At 52.2% G+C, this 12,027-nt stretch overlaps 1 protein-coding gene across 2 annotated transcripts in view; it reads right to left on the bottom strand.

Moving 5' to 3' along the window:
• PLXNA2 (plexin A2) overlaps positions 1 to 12,027 on the bottom strand; it is a 217,552-nt gene that overhangs the window by 44,346 nt on the left and 161,179 nt on the right. For both annotated transcript variants that reach the window (XM_014948566.1, XM_014948565.1), the window contains exons 11-13: positions 11,185 to 11,281; positions 9,531 to 9,724; positions 3,588 to 3,739 (exon numbers count right to left, since the gene is read on the bottom strand). In XM_014948566.1, coding sequence (XP_014804052.1) covers positions 3,588 to 3,739; positions 9,531 to 9,724; positions 11,185 to 11,281 — 443 coding nt within the window. The remainder of the gene's footprint in view (positions 1 to 3,587; positions 3,740 to 9,530; positions 9,725 to 11,184; positions 11,282 to 12,027) is intronic.

Genomic DNA, 12,027 nt, shown 5'->3' with positions numbered 1-12,027 from the left:
GTGGCACGTCCCGAGGCAGGGAAACCCATAAGGATGGGGAGAGCTGCCAGGGTTATTCACAGTGCACCAGGATGGAAGATGAGGAAACAGAATCACAGAATCACAGAATCTTCTAGGTTGGAAGGGACCTTAAAGATCATCTTGTCCAACCGTCAACCTAATTTTGACAAAAATAGACACCCGCACAACAAACAAGAAGCATCACCATCACTAAACCAGACCTCCCAGCACTACATCAACCCGGCTTTTGAACACCTCCAGGGATGGGGCCTCAACCACCTCCCTGGGCAGCCCATTCCAGTGTCTGATAACCCTTTCAGTGAAAAAATTTTTCCTAATATCCAGCCTGAACCTCCCCTGGGGCAACTTGAGGCCATTTCCTCTCGTCCTGTGGCCTGTGACTTGAGAGAAGAGACCGACCCCCACCTCTCTACACCCTCCTTTCAGGGTGTTGTAGAGAGCAATAAGGTCTCAATCCAAAAATGCCAGGGCACTGGGAATGCCTCGTGCCTGCTGGAGAGGAGACCAAGCAAACACCCGCCGTGCCAGTGGGTTCCAGAGAGGGTCCCAAGGGGACAGGGCTGGCAGCTCTCTCCCGCTGTACCCAAAGGGGATGGTTGCTGCTCCCTCCCACAGCTGGAAAGACTAATTCCAGAGCATCCTGGAAACCTCAGGACAGGAGTAACCTGCCTCGGGGCAGGGGGATGCAGTAACGCGGATGAGGAGAGAGTGGTTGGTGCCTGAGACTGAGATGAGAGGAAGAGCCAGAGCATCCTTCCCTGGTGAGGCTGAAGGTGCTTCTGCAGAGAATCACAGAATCATAGAATTGCCCAGGCCAAAAGGGACCTCCAAAGGCCATCTAGTCCAACCCCCCCACAGTCAGCAGGGACACCCCCAACTAGACCAGGTTGCCCAGGGCCTCGTCGAGCCTCTCCTTGAATATCTCCAGGGAAGGGGCCTCAACCACCTCCCTGGGCAACCTGTTCCAGTGCTCCACCACCCTCACAGTGAAGAACCCTCTCCTCATCTCCAGTCTAAATCTGTTCCCTCCAGAGCAGGAGGGCAAACGCTGGCTCTTCTGCCGGTCACGTGCAAATGCACAAAACGCTCCAATTTGTGAGGGCAGCGTTTCGGCTGCCTTCAGCGCCTTTAAATTCACTACAAATAAAATAAAATAAAAAAGACTAAAGGAAAAAAAAAGAACCTGCAGACGGCAAGACACAGGTGATGCCGGGAGGCCTAATGAAATACACACACGCTAGTAAAGAGCTCTAATGTGCAAGTCCTTATTACTGCACATCAAAACGGGTTGCCCAGAGAGACGCTGCCTTTGGAGAACAGAAACCGAAGCATCTCAGCTGTGTGCCTTCATCTGCCATGTGCTCCTCTCTCTGCCTTTAACCAGGCATCGTCCGCGCTCCTCTCTCTGCTACTCCATTCCCTCTCCTCCTGTGAGCCGGGCAGGAGGCAGGGTTTCTGTGCTGCCAGGCTGGGACTGGCATCAGGGAGCAGAAATCTCAGCTCTCGCCAGCCCATGGCCAACCAAAGCAAGGTGAAGTGACTCCTGACACCACGGGCAGGAGAGGAGAGCGGAGGTTTTCTTCCCCAAGCAGCAAGGGCACACCAAGTGCTGTATACAGGGGGAAAACACCAAATACTCAACTGTTTGCCAGTAAATCAGCAGCTGCCATGGGGTACCAGGCACGATGGGGCACAGGATGGGGCAAGGGTGACCCTGGTACACCTGGAGCCTGATTCCCCATAAAAGCCAAATTCCCAGCAGGTACCTTGTTACAAAATGATGCATTCGGCAGAGCTGTAGGGTGCTGATTGCTGGGCTAAGTGGCCCTTTCACCAACATTAACCTAATTGCTGGCTGATAGATTGCGTGGCTGGAGCATATGGTGAGTCATTACAGTCTTGGAATTCAGTCTGCCCACAGAACCCTTAAGAGGGTCCTTTTATCTGCATTCATCTTTAAAAGGCAGCTCTCATGCAAACGCTTGCTGTTATCTGCCCAGGGTAAATGTTTTAATGATGTTAACAAACTTTGAAAGCTCAAGAGCCGTAATTAGAGTCATGATTACAAAATCAGGGTTTCATACCATCAAAGGAGGATAATTTTATAACCTTCCATCCTTCATTTGAAAAATAAAATAAAACAAAATGCTTCTCAGCAGAACAGCCCAAACAGTAGCGGTGACAGTGCTACAGGTGCAGCACTTGGAGCCGTTCCTGTGATAACACCATGTCCAGAGAGACCTTCGTCCAGTGATGGGACCTGGTACCCTGCACACAGCCCTGCTGCTCGGAGAAGAGATCAATGTCATTTCTGTCTTGCAGACGGGGAAACAAAGACAAGGAGCGAGCAAAAGACAAACCAACGCCAACTTGTGTTAGCGAGAGGTCCTTCCACCAGGCTGGGGGTCAGGCTGGGACCCACCAAATGCATTTCACCAGCAAAGGACAACGTTAATGGCTTCAAGTTGTGCCAGGGTAGGTTTAGACTGGACATTAGGAAACAATTCTTCACAAAGAGAGTGGTCGGGCATTGGAACAGGCTGCCCAGGGAGGTGGTTGAGTCCCCATCCCTGGATGTGTTTAAGGGCCGTTTAGATGCAGTGCTGAGGGACATGGTGTAGGGGAGAACTTTAGAGTAGGGTGGATGGTTGGACCTGATGATCCCGAGGGTCTCTTCCAGCCTAGCTGATTCTGTGATTCTGTTTTTCAGCTGCTGCCAAAGCTGGGGCAGATCCATGCTGGTGGGACCACTCATGGGGCCAGGGCTCCCTCCAACTCACTGTAGCCACGGCTTTGTGAACACAGGACACTGTCCTGGTCCCCAGAAGGTCAGATTAGACAACCCAAGGGGGAGATGTCAGGTATTGCTGCTCTCCTGCCCTGCCCAAATGACCCCCTCCACCCCTCCACGCAGCACCTTGGCTACACCACACCAACCTCCCCCCCAGCACCAGCAACAGGAGCGTGTGTCACTTTGGGAGGTTTATTCGCCCATCCCCTGTTACATGCCTATTTTCTAATTTTCGGCTGACATTTTTCTTAGTGAAATAAATGAACTGACTCCAGTGGAGGCCCATTTGGATGAAGCATCTGTCACCACCTCACCCCCCTAACAAATGGCTGCGCGGAGCCGGCGGCGCCGGCGGAATTTCAAGTGCGCCTGGGAGAGGAGGGGGCAGAGAGGCTCAGCCTCAACAGCGAGGTGCTCATCAGGAAAGTTGCTTAGCAAAGCAAGAACCGTGGCGTGGAAGGAAACAAAACACTTAATGAAAGCTTAAAGGGCTGTTTAACACCCCCCAACCCCTCCCCGAGAGAGCATCCAAGCACCTCAGAGCATCCAAGCACCTCATCCCCTTCTGGCATAGGGATGGTGTGCCCTGCTCCAGGCCCCATCCACCTCCAGACCCCTTCCCGTAGGTCTGCAGAGCTGGGAAGGGTGGGGAGATGATGCCTGGGGTTTGGATGAGTTATTGGCCTCCCTTGCGTTTGCTGGAGGTCAGGGAAGAGGCTTTGGGCAGCCCTGGGGACCTGCAGTGAGGATGGGTGAGGTTCTGGAGGTCACTCACTGTTCTGCGACGACGTAGTGCTCGGGCAGGGGCGTGCACTGCACCCCGGCCACCTGCACCCCGTGGGCGATCTCAGAGAAATCCAGGCCCAGGTTCACACCACGGATGGTCACCCTTGTCCCTCCTTCCGGGGGGCCCGACACTGTCAGGATCTAGGGAGAAACAAAACACAGGGAAGTTGAGCTGGTGTCCCCACAACACCCCTGCTCCTTCACCCCCACGTTTGGCTTCTCCAGCCCCACACTTTTGCTTTGCAGGCTGCCCAGGGAGGCTGAGTGCTGCCAAATCCAGGCCAGCACCACCATCTCATGAGCCCTCTAGATGTCTTGGAGAAGCCCAAACCCAGACCAACCCAACACAGATGGATTTGAGCCCAAGGATGCTGAAATTCATCTGTGCTGAGCTCCAAGAGAGGACATCAAGGTCCCTCAGGTGGCCAAGAGGTGTGGGCAATGCTTCCCCCACAAACCCTTGTGGAAGGATAAGACTGGCTCCTTTTTTATATGTACAGAAGCTGGTAAGTCACCTTCCAGAAGTTGCCTGCTGCTTTGGAGAACTTTGTTAACTTCTTCCTTGGCTCTTCTCTGAACGTTAATGTCACATTTTATTAGTAAGTTGGCACCTCAAATGACTTACAAATGCTAAAGAGTGAGGTGTGGGCTTTAAAGCTGGCTGTTTATAGCCTGCCTCAGCCATAATCATCTCAGCTTCTATAGACTTTCATTAAAGACAATATCCTCTTCAATTAGGAGTATAAATTACAATAATGTATAGTCACAAAATTTGGACCCAAGACTCTTGTCTCCTGAATCTGCCACCAGTCCGTTGTTGCTCTTGGGCGACTTACTAATCTTCTCTGTGCTACAGCTGTTATTAATAAATAAACATAATCCATAATAATGCAATTCAATTAATTTAATGGATAAATCTTGTTTACGCTTGTTTGTTCCACCCTTGTCTTTGGCAAAAGACTTGAGCTCTTCAAAACCTTTCACTTAGCGTTTCTGGATGGATGGCTGCTTTTCCTTCACCTTCTCCAGAGCTCGCTGTCCCCCAGGAGCTGGGGGGGGCTGGGAAGGCAGCAAAGCAGCAGCCCCATCAGGAGAGCAGGTCCCAGCAAGTGAGTGTGCCCCAAAACAGCCCCTGGGGAGCCCCTGCCCTTCCATGGGGCATGTCACCCCCTTCCCACCCACTGCAAGCTGCTCACACCATCAGGACAGCCCTGTCCCCCACCACTTCTGGGGCTCCCAGCAACCCCCTGCATCTCAAATCCCAGCTGAAGCCCTTCTTCCTGGCTTACACCTTGGTGTTTCTTGCTCTCCACTCTTGGTTTAGCTGCTGCTATTGAATTTGGCCCCCCAGTGCTGGGGTCCAGCCCGCTCCCTGCACCCAGCAGAGCCAGAAGCTGCTTCATCCATCAAACCACCCCCCTCTTCCTCTGCCTATGTTTAATTTCGGGCTCCCTCTCCCCTCGGCCGTGGGGCTGGGGAGATTTATTTCTGATTTATTCACCAGGCACTGCCTGTTGTGCTGCTGTTTCCTGTAACTCATACCACGCGGCGCGTCTTGTATCACTTAGCTCCGTGAAGCACTACGTGCCCCTAAAAAGACACGGCAAAATCAAGTTGTAGTCCATTACCCCCAGTCCTGCACTGGGAACGTTGACATCACTAGTTGGGAATCACCTGAACTCGGTGGTTCACCTACTTGACAGTTACAACTGTCCTTTGCAGCTCTGGATTATGTTAAAACGTGTTTGCCGGAGCGCTTAACACCACCGGGCGCGTTGTCTCATCACTGGTCATAAAAAATAAAAAAAAATTAAAAAAAAAGCAGCCACAGTTTGCCATTTCCCGACCTTACCACAACCGGCGGAGCCAACCGGCCGTGCCAAACAAAGCAGAGCCCAGGCTGTATTTTGAAAATGTCCTGACCTGGAAAATCCCCAATATGGAGCTCCACTCGACCTAGATTTTAGTGGCCGCTAATTGAACAGTTTTGAAGTAACTGTGCCATAAAGCAGCCCCAGGGTTAGAACAGATGCATTCAATTAATTACAGCTGGAGAGATTCAGTCAAAATCGCAGAAAGGAGATAAGTCTTAAAGGTCCCGTTGCAGCGAGGGCTGGTGACCCCCCCCCAGCAGCATCCCTGGGTCACCCCGATGCTGGGCAGATGCTTGGCCAAGGCTCCTCCAGCAGAACCAGCCTGTGGGCAACCTTCACCCCCAGCCTGGCCGTGCCGGGGAGCTGCTCTGGCTGCAACCACAGTCCAGATTTCTGGGCTCAGACGGAGAGGTTTAAGAAAAAATATCCCCCAGTTTCAAGAAATGCACTTTACTACAGTGGCTTTTCACTCGGGGGTCTGTGGAGGATCAAGAGAACCTGGAAAGGGCAGTTAAGGAAAAACAAGACCATTACCAGGAATTGTGCATTTACTGCTGAGGGGTCTGTGCCTCTGCTGGAAGTTTTCTAGATTGTTTGCAAAACTGAAGCAGTTTGAAAGTCCCTGAGATCCAGGGTGGGGTGTGGGAGGTAGAGCCTTTGGTTTTGCTGGTCCCCCAAATTATTCTGAGCAGGTCACCTCTCCCCTCTGCACCAGCCTGGCATGAAACAGATACCCAACCCACCGCCTCTAACAAAGCCCGTTCCTGCTCTCAGGGAAAGGATTCATGCCAGTCATGAAACAGATACCCAACCCACCGCCTCTATCTCAGGGAAAGGATTCATGCCAGCACGAAGAGTTGTGTTATTCACAGAAAGGATCCCAACACAGAGAGGAGGTGGGTGATGGCAGGAGCGTGGTCACCCTCACATCACGTACGGGATGCAGAGACACCACTGCATTTCTGTTCCTGCTGCTGCTCACTCGAAGCCAAGGTGGGGATCCCAAGGATCTCCAAGGATCCCAGGATCTCCAGGGATCCAGGAGTCCCCTCAGGGTGCCAGCACCACCTCCCTCCCCAGCCTGCAGGAGACAGGGCTATAACGATGCAGGATGAATGTTCTCACCCCCACATCTTGCCGGTTGCACAGTTCAGCATTTCCAACATCAGGCAGGATTTAGCTCCAGGATGAAGCCTGTGCTGGAGACGGGGAGAGCTGGGACCAGCCATGGGTCGGACGGGGCTTTTCTCAGGAGCCAAGCCCTGAGCCTGAGACCACTTGGCATCTGTCAGGGTGGGGGGAGAGCGTCATCACCCCTGTCCCCCCAGATGTCATCCACCTTCCTTCTCTTTGTCTTTTTTTTTTCCCTCCTGCTCTAAGCTGGCTGGATCCCAGCTGATGAGCCCAGCGGGGAGCCAGCACATGAGCATTGTCATCCCGGCATGATCCCTCCTCGTCTCTGCCGTAGCTGATAGCACATTCAGAACCTAATTGTTATCTCAGCGGAGCAACTCCATTATTCAGCCTGACACTGCCCCCCCCTTCAGCTGTTTGTTGCACTGATGTTATATTAATGAGGCCTGCAAATAAATGAACAGGAGATCAGAGTGCCGCTTGTTCGCAAGAAAACTGATTTTTATTTATTTATTGCTAAGACCACGGACCGTGTGGAAGTTTTCTGCTCTTCAAGGGACACTGTTGGTGACAGCTGGGCCTCTCACTCAGGAAAAGAATATCCTATATCCTACTGCTCATTTACTTTTATGGCTATTAAAACACAATCCCTTCTTACTAGTTATGCATCCCCCGAAGGCACTGGCGACTGGGAGCAGGGCCCTCGACCTCTGCCTTGACAGAAAGAGTGAACCTGGCCAGATGATGCAAAAGGAGTGGAAAACAGCCCAAATCAAAGGCTCTTTTAGCCTGAGTGATGAGGGCTCAATGCAAGCCCCGGGAGGAGACCAACTGCTGCTCCGCAGCCGCAATGCCGGCGTGTGCAGGATGGAGAGCAGCTCACCAGCACTCACACCTTTTTCTGGAGGGGAAGGGGGATGAGAGAAGTTAAACTGCTCTGTTGAAAGGTTTGGGTTTAGGAATATTGACCCTGCAGGGTTTCTACTCACACTTTGCCATTTTCTATAGACCTGATCACTCAAGAACTTAGCCAAATTCTGTAAGAGTTTTAGTCCTATACAGTGTCCTTCCCAACCATGAAATAGTCTCTCTTGGCCATGAAAAAAAGCCACTAGTTCCTTCTGCTTTCCTCCTCCTTTTTCTACAACAGTGAAAACTGCAAGCTTGACTTGCATAAAAAATAAATAACAATAAAAGCTATGAATTCGCAAAAAGGGCAGGAGGTGGAGTTCAAGAAAAAAAACCCGAACACTTCAAGACCTGTAATCACATCAGAAGAGCTCACAGAACCTCCAATGCACCTCCCTGAAACCTGGATTTTCTCTCGCTGACCCTCGCTGTGGAACAAGCAATGAAAGTACAGATATTTCCTACTCAATCCTCTCATCTCCAAACCCACTCGGGGCAACCTCCTGAGACTCAGAACATCCCCTGGCGAGGCACCCTGTGCTTCCTGCTTTGAAGGCTGTGACACAGACCTGGTTTCGGAGACAAGAAATCTCTACCAGCAAAGCTCTGCTCTTTCCTCCTTGGCTGGAGACCAAGAGTATTGCTTTCAAGTTGGACAGTGATAAAACGCTCGGTGGCAGCGCCGTGCCCGCAGCCAGCACCAGCCTGGCAGCCCTTCCCTGCAAGTCACTCGGTGGCTGGAGGAGAGTGGTTTTCCCCCTTCTCTGCTTAGCTCAAGGAGGGGTAAATAAATACATCTAAGACTTCTTCAACGTTACAACTGCCTGAGCTGTTTATGGTGAAGAAAATCTTAGGCAGAGGCTGTTTTGCATCTTGGAGCGTAACCGTGTCCGAGCAGAACAGCATTTGGGTAAGAAAACTTTGGTTTGTGACTACTGGCAGGACAAAGTGAGTATCCAGGCAAGCCTTTAAGGCTCGTTATCTCTCTCTGTAAAGATAGCTATGACTTGCCAAACAATCCCACCAGCCTAGGAAAGGAGTTTCTTGGCACATTCAGGTCTCTGCACAGCCAGCACACCATCCCTGCTCCTCCACAGCCTCCCCTCTGCACTTCACAAAATACCACACATGAGAAATACCTGCCCGTCAAACATACAACAGAGCTCTGCAGAAGGTCTGAGAAAGGAATAACAAAGGCCTGGAAACATCCCCGTGGGATGGATGGAATCTCCTCAGCAACACCCTCCTCCAGCCCTGACACAGCACCGCTGCCGGTTCCTCCCCTCCCCTGTAACAAGGAGGCTGATGCCTTCCTCCCAGGGGGGCTGAGTGTGAGCCAGTTTAGCTAAACTGGTGTAGAAACTAATCTGAGTTAAGAGGGAATGTCCACTGGGGCCATTATTCAGCTGGTAGAACTTCATGTGCTAAGCCTTGCTCCTGCCCTGCCATGAGCATCACCACAACAGGCTACTTGGGTCCAACACTTTTACACCCATTCCCTCCTCTGCCTTCTGTGGTAGGGACACAGTCAGGGCAAAGGAGACTTTTGGGGGGAGTTAATTAAGTGAGAAACCAAAATCTTTCATCCCCATCTGATACGAGTGTCACTCCTAATAGTAACATTAACAGACCGAGCGCGGTTTCGCTGGTAAAAATGCTCCTGGGAGACATTCTGCATCCCTCAGCGGGCTGAACAGAAACATCAGAAGCGTCGACTATAGACTAATTAGCTCCCTCGTTTAATTAGCATTCCTGCAACGGTCCATAGCGGTCACCCCAACGCCGGCCACGTCGTGGGCGAGTGGCAGCTGCTCGGGTGGGCAGCGCGGCCCGGCCACGTGCCGGTGGATCCGCACATTAATTTCCCAGCAAAGTAACGAAGCGTTTTATTCCCTGTTCCTCGGGGCCGGGGAACATTCAGACGGGGACGGGGGACGTTCAGAGGAGAGGGAAGGAAGGGGCAAACCCACGCTGGGAGGAGTAAGGGGAGAGGGGTGAAGGATGGAGGCTCTTACCTCGGTGATGCGGGGGTTGGAGCACTTGACGTTCCTGCTGGACCAGTCGAGCCAGGGCTGGAGGGGGGACGCGCTGCAGTGGGGCCGCAGCGTGCACTTGGCCTCGCCGCTGCACCACCCGCACTCGAACTTGGGGTGGGCTTTCAGGCAGAGCCCGCAGCTCTCGCGCTGGGCTGCACACTTGTAGAGGTGCACTGTGGGGAAGAGGGGTCCAGAGATCAGGAGAGGACCAGGAATGGGAATATCTCCACCAGCCATGACCCCCAGCAAAGGCACACCACAGGTTCTGACTTAACAAGCTGCAGAGAGGACTCGCCCAGTCGGTTCCCAAAGCCAAGGCTGGTGCTTAGTGAGCTCCACCATCAGTGGAGAGGAGTGAGTTCCTCCCACCCCAAGCAGGACCCAGAATCACAGAATCATAGAATGGTCTAGGTTGGAAGAGACCCTTGGGATCATCGAGTCCAACCATCTCCCCTACTCTACAAAGTTCTCCCCTACACCATATCCCCCAACACCACATCTGAACGGTTCTTAAACACATCCAGGGATGGGGACTCGACCACCTCCCTGGGCAGCCTCTTCCAGTGTCTGACCACTCTTTCGGGGAAAAATTCTTTCCTAATGTTCAGTCTAAACCCCCCCTGTTGGAGCTTGAAGCCATTCCCTCTCATTCTGTCATTATTTACCTGTGAGAGAGAAGAGACCAGCACCAACCTCTCTACAGTGTTCTTTCAAGTAGAGAGTGATGAGGTCTCCCCTCAGCCTCCTCTTCCTCAAACTAAACAGTCTTCATGGTTGGAAGGGACCTTTGAGATCATCGAGTCCAACCACAAAAAAACCCCCACAAAAAACCCCCCAAAACCCCACCACCACACCACACCCACAAACAGACAAAAGTCTTGGGCACTAGAGCATGCCCTGAAGAGCCATGTCTACATGTTTCCTAAATACCTCCAGGGATGGTGACTCCACCACCTCCCTGGGCAGGCTGTTCCAGTGCCTGACCACTCTCCCAGTAAAGTAATTCTTTCTAATATCTAATCTAAACCTCCCCTGCCCCAACTTCAGACCATTTCCTCTGCTCCTGTCATTATTCCCTTGGGAGAAGAGGTCAACCCCCACCTCTCTACAGCCTCCTTCCAGGGAGTTGTAGAGAGCAAGGAGGTTTCCCTTCAGCCTCCTCTTCTCCAAACTAACCATGCCCAGCTTCCTCAGCCTCTCCTCATATGGCTTGTTCTCCAGATCCCTCCCCAGCTTGGTGGCTCTCCTCTGGACACGCTCCAGCACTTCAATGTCCTTCTTGTGGTGAGGGGCCCAGAATTGACCACAGTCCTCGAGGTGAGGCCTCACCAGTGCCCAGTCCAGAGGCACCATCACTGCCCTGCTCCTGCTGGCCACGCTGTTCCTGACACAGGCCAGGATGCTGGTGGACTTCTTGGCCACCTGGGCACACTGCTGGCTCCTGTTCAGCCAGCTGTCCACCAACATCCCCAGGTCCTTTTCTGAGGGGCAGCTCTCCAGCCACTCTGCCCCCAGCCTGTAGCATTGCCTGGGGTTGTGACCGAAATGCAGGACCCACCAGGACCAGCCCCAGCAGCTGCTCCCCAGCACCCACCACTGCCCTCCTCCCCGTGCCTCGGGAGCCAGCCATTACCTTTCAGATCCTCTGGGTTGTCAATAACAAAGTTCCCGTTCCACACCACAGCAAAGTCCACGGCCAAGTTGCTTATGTCCATCCCATCGTAGAGATACTGAAGAAGATGGAGAGTGAAACGCTTGGGAGGATGCATCAGAGATACTAACAGGAAAGTAACATTTTGATTTCCAAGAAACCATGGTTATTCTCTGCTTAAAAACATGTGCTGATGTCTGAACCACCACACTCCATCTCCAGGGTCCTGCTTTGACTCCCTCCTCCTCACCAGGAAGAGATAATTAAATCAGATCTAGTCCTTGTGAGAGGTAATAGATTAATTATTCCACTCACAGTGGTTGCTCTTGTCACTCAGTCTCTAGCTTATCAATACAGCCCCTCTAGTTAATCATACTGGAAGGACTGCTGCCTTCAGGCTATCTTCTTACACAGTCACCGTGCACCCTGGTGTGACTGGGAGCTTAAAAATCAGGCTGCACAGCTTTGGCTGATGAAATAGGCAACAGCTGAGAAAAAATAGATGGTGCAGAGAGGTCCCTTCCCAGTCTCTGCTTCAGCCTCGGCCAGGACAGCGCTGCCTTGAATTATTCACCTCCTCGTGGACATCCTGGGGGGGCCGTGGCAGAGTCACTCTGGAGGCTTTAGGTGAATTCCCAGTGTATTCAGAAATCCTCATTATTAGCCCCAATGAGGCCTCACTCTGTGGCTCTCTTTAAGTCGATCGAGAGCTGCTAAAAAAACTTTAAAAGGCAAGTGAAGGCTGCCATCCTCTTCAGGATGAGGGAATGATGATTAAACCAGAGCAGACTGCTTCGACTGTGCCCGTGCAATAATTGTACAGTT

The sequence above is a fragment of the Calidris pugnax genome, unplaced genomic scaffold, assembly GCF_001431845.1.
Source record: "Calidris pugnax isolate Ruff unplaced genomic scaffold, ASM143184v1 scaffold91, whole genome shotgun sequence".
Taxonomy (NCBI): domain Eukaryota; kingdom Metazoa; phylum Chordata; class Aves; order Charadriiformes; family Scolopacidae; genus Calidris; species Calidris pugnax.
Note: the sequence above shows the minus strand (reverse complement) of the source record. Positions and strands in the feature narration are given on the sequence as shown.